This window comes from Triticum aestivum, chromosome 6B, assembly GCF_018294505.1.
Source record: "Triticum aestivum cultivar Chinese Spring chromosome 6B, IWGSC CS RefSeq v2.1, whole genome shotgun sequence".
NCBI lineage: Eukaryota > Viridiplantae > Streptophyta > Magnoliopsida > Poales > Poaceae > Triticum > Triticum aestivum.
In genome coordinates this window covers 86,804,926-86,824,429 of record NC_057810.1, presented here as the reverse complement: position 1 = coordinate 86,824,429, position 19,504 = coordinate 86,804,926, and the positions used below count along the sequence as shown (strand labels likewise).

The 19,504-nt window shown below is 46.0% G+C and overlaps 2 protein-coding genes and 1 pseudogene across 2 annotated transcripts; 1 reads left to right on the top strand and 2 right to left on the bottom strand.

Moving 5' to 3' along the window:
• Positions 1-5,735: 5,735 nt before the first annotated feature.
• LOC123133600 (uncharacterized) lies at positions 5,736-10,360 on the top strand. Its single transcript, XM_044553058.1, has 3 exons — positions 5,736-6,882; positions 8,106-8,256; positions 9,933-10,360. The coding sequence occupies exon 1, from the start codon at positions 5,788-5,790 to the stop codon at positions 6,733-6,735; it is 948 nt and encodes a 315-aa protein (XP_044408993.1). The 5' UTR covers positions 5,736-5,787; the 3' UTR covers positions 6,736-6,882; positions 8,106-8,256; positions 9,933-10,360.
• A 1,831-nt stretch (positions 10,361-12,191) lies between these two features.
• LOC123133598 (uncharacterized) lies at positions 12,192-19,119 on the bottom strand (annotated as a pseudogene).
• Positions 14,331-15,721, bottom strand: LOC123133599 (zinc finger BED domain-containing protein RICESLEEPER 1-like). Its single transcript, XM_044553057.1, has 5 exons — positions 15,459-15,721; positions 14,939-15,366; positions 14,758-14,852; positions 14,591-14,664; positions 14,331-14,510 (listed from the first exon to the last, which is right to left on the bottom strand). Coding segments are annotated over exons 1-5 (846 nt in total). The 5' UTR covers positions 15,707-15,721; the 3' UTR covers positions 14,331-14,509.
• Positions 19,120-19,504: the final 385 nt, after the last annotated feature.

Sequence of the window (19,504 nt, the reverse complement as noted above, 5' to 3'; positions counted from 1 at the left end):
TCTCCTTCCTTGAGTCCTCCTTGGTCATCATGCCCTCCATGGTTGCGATCAAGGTGATGGATGCCGCATCACACTTGTCCTCCTTCTTGGAGTTGGTCTTCCCCTACGATCATGGCTTCTTGCCCTCCCCAACCTCCTCCATGACTTGCTTGCCCCCATGTGCCATGAGGGCGGCATATTGCTCCTTGAAATTCTCCTCCCCATTGATGACCCTCCAACAATGGGAGAGCTTAAATGACTTGCCGTCATGTTGGACCTTGAAAGCCTCCAAAGCTTGGAACGCCTACAAATGGATAGCATGCAAGCATATGGGCAAATGGGTATGCAAATGGACATGCAAGCATAAACAAAATGAAAATGGAGAGGGTCGCATGCATACCATGTCTTGCATGCCGATGCCGCTCACAAGGCATGCCTTGATGCTCTCAACAAAACTTGGTGCACTCTTGTTGGATCACCCTCCATCGCTTCGAAATGGACACCCACCCGCGCGTGCTTTGCATTTGGTACGGCGAAAACTTCTTGCGCTCATGGTACTCATGGTGGACACGAATCCAAAAGGTTGATGCCTTTTGTTCGGCGCCAACCTTGGGGTCTTGCAATGTCCCTCCAACACTCACAAAGGAGCTTGTCCTCGGCCGCCGTGTATGCCTTCATCCGCTTGCTCTTGTGCTTCGGCTTTGCCCTGATGGCTTGGTTGGTGAGCTCGTCTCGAACAAAGGCTCCCCGTCAATGTCCGACTCATCTTCTTCCTCGAGCCCGTAGTCCTTCAGAAACTCGTGCTCCAGCAGGAAGCCGTCTAGGTCTAGGCCACCTTATCTTGCATGAAGGCGTCGTGCATGCAAACTTGATCATAGGTCGCCGGCGTGAACGCCCCTCGGCCGTCCTAGCTTTGGGTCTCCTCAGGATCGTAGCCAGCCGTGGTGGTACCGCCAGCGGCCGCTGCACCACCATCGAAGATGATGCTCTCCGTGAAGCGGTTGGTCGTCTCATCGGTGGCAGCCGTCGGCATTCTATCGAACAGGTAGCGGGTGCCGGGGAGCATATCGGCCGGCATCTCCCGTGCGCGTTTCCTGGTCCCTCGGATGACGAGGCACTGGCCACCGGCGTGGCGTTGAGGTCGATGGCCGCGGGTGCGGGAGTGGAAGGAGCCACCACGCTCACCTCCGGCGAGCATTCCCCGAAGAGCCAGGAGGCTTGCGGGTAGACGTGGAAGACGGAGATCGGGTGCGTTGTTGATGCGCCGACAACTCCGGCAGCACCATCCGAGGAAACGGGGACAAGCCGATGCTGGCCGCGGCCATGGTGGCGTTGACGAGCCTGTGCTATCTAGGGTTTAACCCTAGGTAGTACATGGCCTCCCTCATTGCCGCCGCGATGCGGGTGTTGGTGTCCTCCTACTGTGTGGTGACGACGAGGGTGGCGACAGCCGCTGCTTCGTCCCTTGCATCCACCGCGTGCCTCTGACCCTTCCTCTTGGGTGACTGCATGACCCGCTTCTCCGGCGTAAGCTTCTTCTTGGGAGGCACAATGGTCTTGCGAGTGGCGAGGGGCTTGCCTTTGCTGGATCAAGGGGGCGAAGGCGAGGCCAGCGGCCGCATCAAGGGCGTCGTCTGTGGCGAGCGGCCGGGAGGGTTTTTGGGAAAGTGGAGGGAATGGTGGATGCTTTGCCACTGACTAGCGGGCCACGGGGGAGTAGTCACTAGTAGAAAAAGGGTCAAATCTGAGACACATTAGTCCCGGTTTGCATTTGAGCCGGCACTAATGTGTCCATTAGTGCCGGTTCAAATGGCTTGGCGGGAGGAGATCTTTAGTACTGGTTCATTGCGAATCTTTAGTACCGGTTCGTGGCACGGAACCGGTACTAAAGGTGTTGGCCGGGCCCCAGCATCTTTAGTACCGGTTCGTGGCACGAACCAGTAGTAAAGAGGTTGTGGCAGGCTATTTTTAGTCCCACATCGCTCCCCTAGCAAGATTTTTACTACCTTAAATATGTTACTTCTCAAACTATCACAAGCATTTGGTCTTCATTGAACTCTATGTGTATAATTTGTGGTCTCAATATGAGTCTTCATTGGTTTCTAAACCGTTGAGGAATCATATTGACAATTCAGATTGTACACAAAAAGATAATTGATAATCAATGTATTTTTTAAGTATAATTTTACATGTTTACGCCCTCACTCTCTCTACTCACTCGGTCTCCCCCTCAATCCCCCGCGCCGGTCCTCCCCCGCCGTCCACCACTCACTTCAAAACTGGACGTACTTCGTGTACAAACTGGACAATCTCTTTCAGAGTATCAGGGTGTCGGACAAGAACTCATCTGTAACACAGGCACTTCATTTTTTTAACTTATTTGAACTCCAGACTTTTTTTAAGCCGGCATTATGCAGCATTCGAAGCGATTTCATCAATTTCCAACACATTCTGACATCATTTGTTGTTTTTCAGTCACCGATTTGTTTAGATCAGAGCTAAATGACCGTGAAATTGAAAATCACTACAAAATGAACTCTGAAAATGTTGAAACTTGGCATGGTATCATCATTTCACCTGCATAGCATGTGTGAAAGAGTAGAGAGGATCTTCATACTGTCAAAACAAATTTTCTTCCTGCACTTAGAAATGTTATTACTCAAAACGTGCGACCAATAGTGATCGTATTAAACTATGGTCACATCTATTTATGAATGATGGTAAGATTTTTACTATTTGTCCTCATCATTGCATCTTTTGCATACATAATTTTTTGCTAAACTTTCATTGCTAAGTATATTAATTACTATACGATGTTCTTCAACAGGGACTCCTGATGACAGTTGTGCCTCAGTGGATCGAGACTAAAGGTCGCATGTCAATTTGTTAGCTTACTACCAAGATATCCTTCATTGCACATGAGTGCATTCAAGATTTCTAGAAGCGATGAATGCTTAATAGTGAAAGATTGGAGGAAAATTGTTAATGCACAGAGAAGTACTAGGGGGCAGCAACGAGAAGCGCAGCCCACGATTAGGAGACAGGTTCATTTGCATGCTCCAGTATGATGAATCAGGAGAGCTATACATGTTCTATGCTATTTTACCCGAGAGAGAGCAGCAGGAGTGATTTAGCTAGTTCATGCTCTTAATACTTGTCCTCTCATGTCCGTGTTCTTCGTCCTGAACTTAATCTCAAAGAGTGATTTGCTTTTATGGTGTTATGAACGCTTATAATATCATGACCATCATGTTGAACTCGATGATATTTTTGCTTCTGGTATAACTGAATGTTTCTTCTTTAAGCTAGTGTTGGTGGTGATTAGATAGCGGTAATGACTATGATGATTAAATAGTGATAATGACGACTATGATGATTTTTAGCTAGCTAGTATACTGATCTTGATGATATGATGCAAGAGTTTTTATATTAATATGATGATGATGATGATGATGAGTTATTATATCATTTAATGAAAGAAACCGTAGATTAGTTTCAGCTCGATGGATCCTAGCTAAGCGATCAAGTATATGCCATATCCATATTATACTTGATCACCTAATTAGGTGATCAAGTATAATATGGATATGGCATATACTTGATCACAACTATAGCTAGGATCCACATGCATCCAGTCGAAACTAATCTGCGGTACTTTCACCTAATGATTTAACAACTCATTATAATGTAAAACAATCACTAAATTAAATTGAAAACACAAAATTAAAGGAAAAATAAAAAATACCCAAACATTTAGTACCGGTTGGTGTTACCAACCGGTACTAAAGCCCTACACGCACCCAGGCCTGACTCGTGCCACGTGATGGCACATTAGCGCTGGTTCGTGACGAACCGGTACTAAAGGGGGGGCCTTTAGTCCCCACTCTTTAGTGCCGGTTGCCGAACCGGCCCTAAAGGCCGTTACAAACCGGCGCTAAAGGCCGGTCACTAGTGAGTTGTCGCGCTCGCACGCATCCGTCTCGTGTCTGCGCCGACACAAATCAGGCTAAAAATGGGCCGCGAATGGGTCGGCAGGCGAACGAAAAGCGGGCGCGCGCCCGGTTGGGTCAGCGTGTTGGGCTGACTTTTATGTCTGCTGCGACCCAAACGGAGACGCGCAGACGAAATGGGTCGGCGCGTTGGAGTTGCTCTAACTCATGTTGGAGCCCAAGATAAAGGTGATGACTTGTTGATATTGAACTATAAACCCAAAAAAGGATATTCAGATATAAGAATATATACGCCCCAAAGGGGCAGATAACTAGTACTCCCTCCATTCTTGAGAGAGTGTACTTTCAATTTTGTTGGAGGGTCAAATTATATCAAAGTTTAACCGAGTTTGTGCAAAAATATGTCAATGCTTGTGAAACCAAATAGGTATACGAAAATATATTTTATCATCATGAATCTAATGCTATAATTTGATAGCATACATGTTGATCTATTATTGTGTAAATACGGTTAAACATAAAAAAATTTAACCTTCCAACATAGTTGAAAGTACACTCTTTTAAGGACAGAGGGAGTATATATATAGTACCCTCCAATTCATATTAATTGTTGCGGCTTTAGTATAATTTTGTATTAAAGTTGTATTAAGGATGTGACAATTAATATGGATTGAAGGGAATATTATATATTATTATAAAAGATATTAGTGATTTTTCTAGGCTAAAATAAATTAGTGATGATTTCAACCTCGCCGACGTGTGTTCGTGTGTGGGCTTCAATCTTTGTGGTGAAAGGAATTGAACGTGACTTTTGGCCTCCAGTCGTGGTCTCATGGGCCCTGACCAGCAGCGCTGCGTGATATCCGCGTCGTCTCATCAGTGTGGCTTTGGACCTGCGCTGGACTCATTGCACACCACCCCACACCGCACGACCTGCATGAGCAAGGAGGGCGAGATGGCGACGGCCAGCCTCCCCCGCTCGCCGGGGGCGGCGACGCTCGAGATCCATTGCCACGGTCCTTCCTCCATGACTCTCCATCTTGTCAAGAGCTGCCGCAAACGGCCGGGTGAAACCGTCATAGAGTGCGATCACCACAACTTTCCCCCTGTATTGCCACGGTCCTTCCTCCATGACTCTCTCCCGGCTGCCAAGGCACATGAACTGCATGGTGTACAGATTATCCTCGAGAGGGCGGATCTTGACTTCCTGCGCAAGGTCCCACGCTACCCTCATATTCCGATAGAACCAATACCGACTATAGGTTTTGTCCGTGTGGACGCGCATGATCGCCATCCACCTTGTAGTTTCCTCTGGCAGATCGTCATCTTCGACCACCACATCTTGAAGGTTGTCCTCGCTCAAGCCCAGCTCTTCCATCATGGACTCCAACTCGGTCACCGAACCCGAGCCAGAAGCCTTTGACGCCATTAGATCTCTTGCCCGAGAAGATTTTCCATGGGCGGGGGTTCCCTAGCGCCTATAGGGCCCTCCTCGCTCCGGAAGCGAGGCCTCCGGCTAGCAACGGCGGGATGAGGTGGAGGGGATTGGATCTCTACGTGGCTGCGGTCGCCGTCGCCGCCCGAGAGGAGAGAAACCCTAACGAGAGGGGACTCGTATAAAAAAAGAAATTAGTGGTGATTTCAACCTCTGCGGCGTGTGTTCGTGTGTGGGCTTCAATCTTTGTGGGGAAAGGAATAGAACATCAGTTTGGGCCTCCAGTCATGGCCTTATGGGCTGTGAGCAGCAGCGCCGCGTGATATCCGCGTCGTCTCTTGAGCCGAGCGTGGCTTTGGACCAGCGCTTGACTCACTGCACACCACCCCGCACCGCACGACCTGCGTGAGCAAGGAGGGCGAGATGGCGACGGCCAGCCTCCCCCGCTCGCCGGAGGCGGCGCCTGCGGCGCTCGAGAACGACGACCTGGTCTCCGAGATCCTCCTCCGCCTCCCCCCGCAGCCGTCCTCCCTCCCGCGCGCCTCCCGCGTCTGCACGCGCTGGCGCCGCCTCCTCTCCGACCCCGCCTTCCGCCGCCGCTTCCGCATTCACCACCGCCGCGGCACCCCTCCGCTCCTCGGCCTCTTCGGCACGAGCCGGGGCGTCGTCACCTTCCAGCCAGCCCTGGACTTCCCCGACCGCCTCCCCAGCGGCCACTTCTCCCTCGCGCTCAACGACCCCTTCACGGCCCTCGGATGGCGCCACGGCCTCGCGCTCTTCTACCTCCCGGACTCGCTCCAGGTCGTCGTCTGGGACCCCCTGGCCGGCGCCCGGCACCGCCTCGGCATTCCCGAGGGGTTCGTGTTCGACCCGTCGGAGGACCCGGTCAACGGGGCGGTGCTTCGCGCCGCCGGAGACGTCGACCACTTCCAGGTGGTCCTGGTAACCAGCGACGGGAAACGACCATCACTCGCCTGCGTTTACTCGTCGGAGACTGGGTTATGGGGTGATTTCATCTCCGCGCCGCTTCAATCCGGGACCATGGTCCATTGGGGCGAGCCCTCTGTGCTGGCTGGGGGTTGCATTTCCTGGTTGATTTCTGTGACGAGTATCCTCGAGTTTGATTTGGATAGCCAGACCCTAGATGTGATATTGGTGCCGGCGGGCATGCTTACCGGCAGGAGTTACCAGTCCACGGTTATGCGGGCAGAGGATGGTGGGATGGGTTTCCTCCACGTGGCAGACTTCACTGCCCAATTATGGAGGAGGGAGACAGACTGTGATGGTGTTGGTTCATGGATGCTTGGAGGAACTGTTGAATTGGACAGGTTACTTCCCCAGGTTCAGATAACGAAGCCCTGCGTATGTTAGGTTATGCGGAGGAAAACAATGTGGTCTTCTTCTGGACAGTTGTTGGTGTCTTCATGTTCAACCTTCAGTCATTGGAGCCCACAAGGCTTTCTGAGATCGACATCTATGGTTATGGTTATCATCCATTCGAAACCGTCTATACTCCAGGTACTAGCACGCCTTTTCACTGTGGTTATAACAAAATTGAGTTATTCCTTTCATAATTGGCTGATTAAATGTTGTTTATTTCCTTTTGTGTTAATCTGGCCATTTTAGGTAGCAGTAATATCACTTGTTTCTTTTGCTGCTTCATGACCTCTTCAACATATATCTTCCCTATTTACAAATGCTGTTTCTAATATTGTTGTTTTTCAATCGAACTTTGAACTATCTGCTTCAAATCAGAGCTATGCAAGGAAGAACAAAAACAATATGAACTTAGGCATACCGTAAGAGGGAATTACTCGGCGGCTATGAAGCTGTGAAATTATCAAACGGACAATCTATTTTGTTGATGTCGTGGATTGACCCCACATCCATTAAACATGATGCATTGATGATATGAAATGGCATACAATTAATACCAAGATTGGCTAATTCTTTCTATAATAACTGAACTGAATTACATAGTTGCCTGCCTGCTGAAACATGCAAGAGATGTATAATGGTAGTGTTAGCGGATAGCTGCAGTGCAGTTTTTTCTTTTCAAGATGAGATGCATAGCAGTTTACAGTTTAGACAACTACTATATATGAATAACTAGCTTGAACAAACTAAAAGTGTCAAATAGGTAGCTCCACTGGTACTTGGAAGATTAAAAGCTAGTTATATTTCTTCCGTTCGATATTGTTGTCTCTGGTGATGTTGCTAATAATATTAAATTGTTAATAACGACTTGGTTTTTAATGTATGAAATAATTGCTCATTTTGTCACTTGTAGGAGAGTCCTGTTGCATGTGACAGGTCCATCTGTACCAGGGAAAGTTAATAAATAAAGTTCAGTTCATCTTTTCAGGATATTCTTTTGAAAAGATAATCTAAATCTAAATAGTCATGATCACTTCTGTTGGTACGAATTATTTTGTGTTCTTCGGTATGGAGTGGAATGAGAATAAGATAATTCTGGACAACTTCCCTTCTTTTGTGATCAGATAACAGTCCAAGTCTGCATGTTCTTCACTTCTATGATATAATGAATATCTACTGTTTTGAGAATATTCTTTGAATTTGACAGCAGGTGTGGTTCTGTTGTCAATTCATTTTTTTATCAAAACTGTTTTGTTTCTCAAATTACAGCTGCAAGTTGATCCAAGTATCTTGCATCCTCGTATCTATTTGGCCCTTTTTTTGTAATGCCATTGGTCGTTTGACTTCTTATGCATGTATAACAGACATTGGTGGTGGACAAGTGGTGAACAAGACGCGCTCATGGTGGAAACGATGGAGACAGCACATAAGAAGATTATTCAGTTGCGCTCGTGGTGGAAACGATGGAGACAACACATAAGAGGATTATTCTGTTAGATGTATTGGTCGAGCAAGGTAAGCTTAACCTCTGCATGCAAGTTGAGGCATATGAACTGTTATTTTACGAAAATGTTTCACTTTAATTTTATACCATTTCTCAAGTACCAAATTTCAAGAGAGCACTCTATGATTCTCTCTACAACCCTTTGCTCAACTATTGCCCACCAAGCAGTCTCCTATCATGCTTGCATGAATCGCTGTCTCCTGGATATTTTCTCCAGGCTCTAGCTCTACTTCATTGCCTTCTCATAGATGATGTGTCTGCCATGTTAAGTTGTGGCAGAATGAAATTCTTCCTGTGTCCCGCACTTAGTGAAAAACTTGAAAACACTTTCTTCATTGGTGGTTCTTGTAAGTGGGTGCTGGTAGATTGTCCAGTTGCGCTCTATTTGAGTGACAATTAGGATGTGAGTGAGCGTTATCTGGTCACCGGAGTGAAATCGGCTAGTATAACGAGTATCTTCATGTTCCCTTGGTACAAATATCTGAATGGATCAAATACTATCCTTTGTACTGAAATTTCTTTGGTGATAAATAAAAGTTCGATGGACCATATGTTTGCATCCTTATCATCTTCTTTCATACATTCACACTTCCTCTAGGTTTTTTAATATATTATAAATACATCTGTATAGGCAATAAATGTTCATGAAAAAAATGCCTAATGTGCTATATATACAGCTTGAGTGAAGATCTAAAAAGATCAGTTGTCATATCTGCTAGCAAACTGATTTTTACTGTTTTTAGTACACAAAGGAAATTCGGCATTGCGAAGTACTAATTAATGTACTACTGCCTACTAGCATTATTATTCATTTCCCCCCTGAAATTGGCTTGGTGATTGTAAATTTAGTATAACTGAGTCTAGCTGAAGAAATCTTGAGTAGGGAAATGCCTAATAAGCTATATCTGCAACATGACTTTGAATAACACTGAAACTCGAACAGCTGATAGATCAGTAAGCCTTTTTTCCCACTGGCATTAGAGAACATCCGTGGATGAACAATTCCGAGCATGATTGGTTGGTAGCCAAGAATTTTCTAGCCAACATTTTGGCATGCCAAAATATTGCAACTCCCAAGATTTGCCTATTTTTTGCAAATTTTGTGAGATGGTCAAAGTAAGTTGGTGGCCAACCAATTGGTAGCCAAATTTTTGTCTTGCCAAAATGTTGGCTGGCCAATTTTTGGTAATCAACTAATCATGCTCTAGGACAATCAAATTTTGATTGTGCCCTTGGTTGGCCTATGCTTGCATTGATTATGTTATGTTATAATTGGTTAGTGTTTTCTCTCTCCTTTTTTGCTATAGTTCGATTAGCATGATTAGTAGCTGATTCAAGTTGTACTGTTTTCACGACACACTCCTTCTAGTTGTATATACCCACAAAGCTGTTCGATGTATACAAGTATTTCGGCTCCCCCTCTGTTCCCTGTGTCTAGGTGTATATACCCACAAATACCCACAAAGCCGGTAGCATATGTTTGGTTACCTCCTTGTTCTCTGAATTGCTTGCTGCCAGTTTGCTGGAGTTGGAAGTGAAAACCTTAGTTTCATATGGAGTACTTTGTATAGTATTGAAGCTTATGTAGTTGTATCGTTGAAATTTTTTGTGTGGATGATTTCACCTATGTAATCATGCCTCGGCTACATGGTTCTAATCATATTTCACCTTACCACTCCTTTTTCAGGTCGGCGTCATGATGCTTCGTGTGCGATAACCACTTCGTATCTGGTGAAATCTCATTTGGTTGCGTTACTACATAAATATGGTTGCCAGACATATTGCTGTGCCTATGGAAGTGACGATAGACGTATTACACGAACATATGTGTTCCTATGACACTGCACGTCAGGTTTTTCCTATGTACTGTATCTCGAGGATTGGTTGAATTGTGAATGTGTATGCGGATATCTGTGGACGGTAGAGGGACGAATATATCGTGATGTCTTTTCGGGAGGGGAATACGGTGATTAGTACTGGTAAGCAATTGCTTTGCCCATGGTTTTACCTGCCCCGCATGACGACATGCGTGGCAGCACAACTTCGCGCTCCCTGCGCCGATTGCGTGTTGTACCAGGCCAGGAGATTTTGGCGTCAGGTTTCTGCTCATGTTCCATGATATCCCCGCTTGTCCCATTTGTGCTTGTCTGTGCTTGTGTGTTTGTGTTGAATCTAGAATCTGATTCCGAGCTCAGTATCTAGAATCGCAGTGGTTCTGATGTGTGAATTGCATCAGTAGTCTGACCTAGGAGCTGTGAAGAAGCTCCTGTATGTTGAATTGCCATTTGCACCTGCCTTAAATAAAATGTCTCACTTCTCCCTCTCAAGCAAGATGAATAATCTGGCTGTAGTGAACAGGGCCAGGGATAGGTGAATCAAAGCCAAGGAAATATTAGCATGGATTGCGTCTACACATGGATGAATGCCTTTGCTTTAAGATATTAAAATAAAGGTACCTTTCAAAATTAAAATTGAGTGGTAAGATTATAATTAGCTCCATTCTTGGCAACAAACTAGAGCTGCAAGTAAGGACCAACGGAAGAAAACTGAGGAGAGGTGGATCAAGCCCCTGCATGACATTGCAAAGGTTAAACATTGTAAGATTATGATTGATGTCTCTCACTACTTTGGTGCCGACGCTGCGGTTTATGCTGAATGTCTCCAACATTGTAAGATTATGATTGATGTCTCTCACTACTTTGGTGCCGACGCTGCGGTTTATGCTGAATGTCTCCAACTAGCGGTGAATCTTCGCAAATAATCGTAGTGCTAATCATGTCACTGATAGCCAAGCAAAGGCTACTTTCAGTTCTAGAACGTCAGCTTATTGGGATTCGGATCCCTGGACTCCATTTCATCACAACCTGTAAATGTTGTTGCTGTTATACGATGAATAGAGTCCTATATATTGTACAACATTATTTATTTACTATTGAGCAAGACCACGGATTGACTATTATTTATTTATGTCGTTGGATCAATATTCTGTATCGCAACTTTTGCAGGCACTTGAGAAAAAGAAGAACAGAACGTAATATAGGAAGAGTTTCCCAAATTTCTGTTACCATTTAATTAAAGTTTTTTTGTCACCGGATGTGAATGCTCCAGGCGAGTTACTCGTGAGAGTCACCATCACTACGTACAAAAACAAGGTGAAAATTCCCATACACAGTTAGTTGCACAAACTAGAAACAGATAAATTGTACATCCTGTCTAAAGTAAACACTGATTCACATCGGACGAGATACACCGGCCCATTTGCACTTTTTGAAACAACAACATCACATCTACGAGTGAGTAAGGTTGCCGCCCGACAAACTCGCAAATTAGACAGTTTGTGGTTGTTTCAACCTGATCTCAAGCATGCATCCACCAGAAAGCAAGAAGCGGGACTTGTGTGCGTTCTTGACCAAATAGGAAGGCAGATGCATGGCAGACAATGTTAGCTTTCTCCAATCAAATGACACACAAAAAGGGTATAAAACATTGTTTTCCATTGAGCCAACAAGTTACAACACAGAGCCTCACACATGAGTTATCTTCAAGTTGATTTTCCAATATGCTTGCACATACCTACTCTAGAAGAAAGTCACAAGAAACAATCGAGTTTAAATTAATAAAGCCCGATAACGGAAAATAACAAAGTCACATAGTCTTATTATAGAAGGAAATCCAAAATAACAACGATACAAATTGTGCAGAGTACTGAGACAAGGCTCCAACAACAGTTGAGCACAAATAGATAATAAATAAGTAAGACAAGATAAATGAAGCTAGCGACGAGTAGGGCATCTGATTTGCACAAACCTACTCATCTTTGTTTCCAGGAAACTAATCAAGTAGGAAGCTAGGATCCAACTATGGTGGTCACTAGTTCTGTGGTGGCTTTGCCAAGGTTGAACCCGGTCGCCCCGGTGCGAATTGCCTTCGACTTCATGTCGGTAACGATGGGTTCCTACCGAGCAGCAATGAGGTGTCTGCGACGAATCTTGGCGGCAGAGTCCTTGACCCTCTTGGCACGCCCAGACTGCTTGCGCAGCTCATACTCGCCCATGTAGGTGAAGTAGGATTCCTCCTCAAGTTGAGCTTCTAGTTCTAGCTTGTTCCTATATAGCTTCTCGTCTAAAAGAAGAGATTCTAATTCGTTTCCAGGAAACGCGCTTACCCAACAAGGCGTGTATGGGAAAGATACGCCTGTCTCTTCATATGGTGTTCCATACTCCTAACATGTCCATGAACTGCCCAAGTCCTGAAATTTTGAGTTGATCCAGTCATAGGCTAGTCCTCTTGTTGATGTATTCAAGAAGACAACCTCTTTATAAGGATGAAATCCAAGGAAACCATAAGATATGTGCTCTTCATTTTCAATGACATCTACAGCCTCGTCAACGACGTCTTCAGTGTCAAGAACGTTATCCTCATCAGTGTTCCAGTCATAGTCATATTTCACATCCGAGGCTTTGTGCTCAGGGTACTCCTTACGGAGGTTAACCTGTTGTAAGATCCATTGTCTGCCCAGTTGTTGAGCATAGACGGTCTCAAGACGGGTATCATGTTTTAACACCCATTCTATTCGACCGCACGATTCACTGAGATACCAAACCTGAAGTCGTTTGAGCCATCAAGTATTGCACAATACACCCCTTGCGACGATCTCCCGAGACGGTGGTTGGAATATACTATCAATCCACCGGCACCTGGTAGTTTAATTACTCTGTACGAGTGATCTGACAAGGACATTCTGCAAACACAAACAAATCAGATAAAGTAGATTAATATAGACATGACATGGGTGAATCATGGTGGTATATAGACTTATAGTACAATTTGTTGAGGTGAGCTACGATACGTACCTCGTAAGATAGCCATGTTGGCAATGGATGTAGAGTGCGCTTTGCCAGTATACGGCATGATAGAGAGACGGATCATACCACCATTCCAACTGCATGTCGGTGACGATCCCGGAAGCTTCCCCTTCCCGAAGGAAGGTTGCCGTGTCCCATTGCTGAGTCACCGACGAGAACACATCGACGAGGTATGACGCGGGAGGCCACTCCAATTCGAGCAACGGGTTGTCATCGTCGTCGCCGGATTCTCCGTCGGATGGCAGTCGCCATGGCACGCGTGGGATCAGAAAGACCTGATAGTGCGGCAACACGGTGGGCTCGAACGTGAGGTGGGCGGTGTGGTCGAATCCTGGGATGAGCGGCGGGGGGCGTTTGGGCAAACGAGCCCACCGCCGGGTGGCCGGGTTGACGACGTACTCGCGCGGGCACGGCAGTGCACGGTAGCTCGACTCGCGGCAAAGCAAAAGGCCGTTGCAGTGGTCTTTCACCTTGACGCCCATGTTGCAGTGGTCCTTGACCTCGACGCCCATGCATGGCAGGAAGTCGAACCCTCCGTCGATCGCCGGGCCCGTCGACGGGCGGGAGAAAAACTCCGAGAAGTACTGCCCCTTGAAGTTGATGAAGATGCCGCTCAGGGTGGACGCGGTTCGGTCCGGTCCGGGCTTTGACCGAGCCAGCCTTTGGACCAGCCGCGGCCGGTCCAGTCCGGACCGGACCGATGTGGCCAGCGAGCCATTTTTCCAGGACCGGACCGAGAGGAGCAAAGCTCGGTCAGCTCGACTGGACCAAACGGGACCGATGGCCGGGACTCTGTTTAACAGCCTGGGAGTTCTTTGTTGGCCACTAGTATGTCATAACTACATTTAGACATCATTTTATTTGTATTTTAGACATCAAAACAAATGATTTTGAGAGGAACAATATCACAAAAATCACATGCACAAACATTGATCACCACAGTTTTTAGATAAGTTTCTTCACATAATTTTGGACCGAAATAGCAGGAATATCACATCAACAAACAACTAATTGGACAACAAGCACATGACTAAATTTGGACAGCAAGAATAACTAAATTTGGACAGCATTTCCTTTGTTTTCTAGACATCCACAAACTGATTTTGACACGAAAGATGGCACAAATCAGGTTAAGCACAATATCACATCCACAACATAAGGTCTTATCATCATTGAACGACACGATCACAAACTTGCTCTAACAATTCCAAGTCCATGGCAATAGACAAGTTGAACATAACACAAATGAGAGGTTCATCTCCAAGCTAGCAGTGACAATTCATAGTTCATGACTTGGAAGGTTTCAACATAACAGAAATGCAAAAGTAGCCTTCACATGAGAAAGATCACTTTGACATTCATCTCCAAAATAGCAAGATCAACATCCACATGATGAATGTCTACAAGTAAGATAAGCAACATTCACATAAATAATATTTGGTATCGTATGACAAGTGAAACATGTAGGAAGAATAGTTACCAATCGTTGATCTCCTCCACCACAGTGGGTAACTTGATGTTCTCAACATCATCCTCTTCATTCTCATCCCTCGGCTACAAGTGTGGAAGTTTGACAAATGCTCGCATCACATACAACAAGACCAAAAAAGAAATAAAGAAAAGGTAAGGAAAAGATGGCAAACATACCACCAGATTCAAGTCAACATGAGCACCCTTGATATAACTTGCACCACAAACTAATGCCTCCACCATAACCGGTTTTAACGAACTCCTATAGTCATCTAATACGACACAAGTTGACAAACTAGTTTGAGGATGAGAAGTTGACAACTTTATATCCAAAGTTCAATAGTATGAGTTGACATACCTAAAATCCTTCCGGTTGCGCTGAAGGTAGATTCCGAAGACATGGAGGTAGCCGGGATAGTAATGAACCTCTTGGCTATCTTGGCCAACATTGGGTACCATGGAGCATTCTCTTTCCACCAACCAAGAAGATCAAGAGCCTTGTTGCGAGGGGCAACCTCATCCTCTAAGTAGTTCCTGAACTCACTCTTTGATATTCTTGTTGAACGGGACGATAAGGAGGACTCGTACCTAGCTTGAACCGGGATACTAGGAATGTTTGTAGAGGAAGATGAGCTTTCTCCATTTCCAGCTCGCTTATTTTGAGCAACACATTTGTCATACAAGGCTGCCAACTCTTTCTCCACAGTTTTGATCTCAGTCCTAAACCTCGTACTTCCTTCTCCATATAGTTCTCCAAAGGCCCACTCTATGTAACCCATCTTGTACCTAGGATCAAAGATGATAGCATTGGAGTGAATTAGACAGCATATGAGTAAAAAAACAGCCACCACGAGAGTAAAAACAGCAAGTATGTGTACCTAGGATCAAAGATGGTTGCGATCACCATGGCATTGTTCTTTTCTTCCCAATATTTGTCAAACTTCTCCAACATTGCTTCACCCATTTCCTTGTAGTGGTCACTGTCACTAGCCATTGCATGTTTGATTCCAAGCTTGACACCAACAATGTATGGGTAGAAGATGTTCGAAGTGGGATATAAGCTTCCTGAAAATGCTTTTGTCACCTCAGCCAAACTCTCAAGTAATGGAGAGATAAGGTCATGCATGTCCCACTCTGCGTTTGTCGGCGCCCAAGCATAGTTGGCATTCGAACCAGCATGAGAGGTCAAGGCTTCCTTATATCCACGGGCAGTGCTAATCATCTTAAAGGTTGAACTCCACCTTGTTTTACAATCCAAGTGTAAATGATTACCAACTTTGACACCCAAGCTTTTGCAAGTGGCAACAAAAGCATGGAGACGAGAAGGTGACCTCTTGAAGTACTTCACCGTCTCTCTCAAGCTGTTTATCAAATTATCTAAGATCGATGTCCCATCTTGCACGACCAAGTTGAGGATGTGTGCACAACAACGGATATGAAAATATTGGCCTTCAAAGTCCTTACCTACAAAAGAGCTTCTATATGAGCATAGCAACAAGCATATGAGCAAAAATAGCAAGCATGTGAGCACAAACATCAAGCATATGAGCACAAAACAGCATATGAGCACACAAAATAGCAAGCATATTCAGCAAGCATATGAGCACAAAACAGCAAGCATATTCAGCAAGCATATGAGCACAAAATAGCATATTCAGCAAGCATATGACCAAAAACAACAAGCATATGAGCAAAAACAGCAAGCATATTCAGCAAGGATAGAATCATACCTCTCCGGAACAAGAACTTGGCCTTCAAAGCATCGACCGCACCATCATTGTTTGAACCGTTGTCAAGTGTGACGGACATAATTTTGGTCTCAATATTTCATTCTAGCACAACCGCATAGAGAGCATCCACAATGACATTTCCAGAGTGAGGAGGATCCAACTCTATGAAAGCAAGAACACGGGTTTGTAAGTTCCAATTCCCATCTATATAGTGTGCAACCACACACATGTAAGATAAGGTTTGGTTGCTTGCCCACAAATCTGTAGTTAGACATATGGAGCTCACACCCTTTAGGAGAGATTTCAACACTTCTTTTTCGTTCTTGTAAACCCTCATGCACTCGGCTCATATTGCCTTCCTTCCAATGGGTTTATAATTTGGATTCATGCACTTCATCAGAATGTTGAACCACTCATGTTCAACCATTCTAAATGAATACTCATGCACACATATCATCTTAGCAATAAGCTCCTTGACGATTCCTTGGTTGTACTCAATAGAGGGGTGCATTGTTGGAGCACTTGTTGGACCATTGATTTTGCGCAGTTCAAGAGTTGTTTGGATGGCATTCCTAGCGATCTTGTTCCTTAAACCTTCACATTTTAAAATATGCCTTCCAATAGTTGAGGTGCTGCCACCTTGCGTATACGCATACCACTTTTTGGGACAATAATTACAAACATCCTTCAACACAATCTCTCCCGGATGCTCCGTCGATGGCTCTTTGACCTTGTGAAAATGGGCCCAAACATCCGATGACATCCTAACAGGAGCATTGGCTCTTGGCCTCTTGTTCTTTTTCCTTTCTCTTGCCTCCTCCTCACTAGATACAACATGCACAAGTGATTCCTCGGACATAGTGTCACGTTCTAGTTCATCAGCTGATTCCTTATACCCTTCTGATGTATCATCATCCGACATATCAGCACTCGGTTGTGGCGGGACTATAAATAGATTTTGCTCCTCATATTCCTCATCGTCCTTGTCCTTGTCCTTGTCCTTGTCCTGATCCATGTCCACGTCCTCGTCCTCATCCTCCTCCTCGTCCTCATCCTCCTTCTCCTCGTCATCTACCACCTAACACACATGAGCACACAAAAAAGCATGAAGCATCACCTATATGGTTATATGGAAATATGGCTACATCAAGCATCAAGTAAAGCAATCTTACAATAGTAGAGGCAGCGGCTTCCGCGGCACGCACGCCGGCACCGGTACGGTCGGGAAGACGCCTCGGAGGTGGAGGGTGTTTTTTTAACCTACAAATCAACTCTCCCATTGGGGCATTGGGAAAGTCTTTCTCCTTCCTAATCTGCACCTTAGGCTTCCTCTTCTTCCTCGGAACCGGCGGAGGCAACGCCGAATCTTGCCTAATTAGGTAATTCACGCTTTTCTCCTTTGCCTTCGCCTTCGCATTCTCCTTACCAGCACCCTTTCCCTTCTCATTCCCCTTCTCCTTCACCATTATCTACAAAAAAACAGCACATAATATCTGCAGTCAGTACATTAATCAAGCGCAAATAATTCATCTTCTTCTTTTTGTAGCATAGAAAATCATTCAAATAAACATAATTATCTCCTGACCATTATCTACAAAAAAATCAGCACATCAAACAGGTACAAATCATGGACGTGGAGTCTGAAATTTATATTGATTAAAATTATTTTCAGCTTGTTAGATACTCCTGGAGTACATAATTATTTTCTGCTTCTTACATACTCCTGAAATACATAATTCTGCTTGTATTTAGGGAGTTCACATTTAGTCTGAATTTTATATGGGTACATAATTCTACTTGTATTTAGAGAGTTCACTCACAAAATTTCATACATGGCCTACTTAATTTAATATTTTGGATATCCTTTACAGGTAGAGACATCAGACATCTGATATGTGGATTCAGAAAAAGAGAGATCCCAACTTTCCAGTGCCCCCCGTATTACTATCAGGTCAAGCAACACCTAGTGCCTATATGCTACAGCTCAATCCTCTCATGCACAATTCACAGGCATGTACCATCCGCAGCAGCCTCCCTCAATCGTAAGCCCACATCCCATGGTACAAGTTACAGAAAGATTACCTCTTCCTCTTCGTGGCGCTCGGTGAGGAACCAGAGAAGGACGGACCGACGACGTGCTGGCCTTGCTGCCTCCCCACGGCGTGCTGGCCTGCTTCCTCCCCGATGTACACGTGCTCCTCCAGCTCGGACTCAGACGAGATGGCGCCGTCGGTGAAGGGAGAGGCCGTGGGCAACGGCGCCGTCGGTGAAGGGAGAGGCCGCGGGCAACGACGCCGTCGGTGAAGGGAGAGGTCGTGGGCAACGGCGCCGTCGCCTTAGGGTTAGGGTTAGGGATCGAACAGAGGAGGAGGCACTGCCGAATCGAGCGAGGAGGGGAATGGAACGAGGGGAGGGGGTTGCTCGGCTCGGGGGCTTGGGGCCTCGATGTGTTACACATTTGATGGGTTTTGGGCCATCGGTCCGCTCGGTCGGCCCGGTTAAAGACCGGACCGGAGCGAATTTTTTTCGGTCTCTTTTGCTGGGCTCGGACCGGCTTATTTTCCTATCGGGCCTGGACCGTACGGGCCGGTCCTAAACGGGCCACGAGCGGGCCGCAAAGCCCGCTCGTGCCGTCCAGGCTGAGATGCCGCGCACCGAGCGCGAAAGCAGGCTGCCGCGCAGGCGGTCCGTCGACGGCGTTGCGCCACGCCTTGCAGACCCGCCGGGCCTCGGCCAGGATGTGCGGGGGGAGACGCCGGAGGACCTCCGCGAGCGCGTCGTCGGGTAGCGCGACCGGCTCCGATGCCATGGTCGATCGATCTCGGTTTGAGATCGCGCACGCGGCGCGGTGTTTTGGGGCTGCAGCTCGTGCTCACACTCCTGCGGTTCAGGGGGGAATTGGTGTAGGGAACGAACTGAAAGAAGCGGGGATCGGATTTGCTCTACCTACTGTCTCACGCTGTACTTAACTACGGACGCACGCATAACACGCATAACACGGACGCACGCATGCCCATGATTTTGGCCCCATGGGCTTGGGCGTCCAGTAGCATTGGCTGTCAATGTGGTCGTGACAGTTGGCGAATTATTATTTTTGAGTGGCGAATTTTATTCTATTTTTGCGAGAAATGGCGAAATATATTTGGAACTGTCTGAAACCACGTGTTATAATATACCACGTAATTATGCGGTTA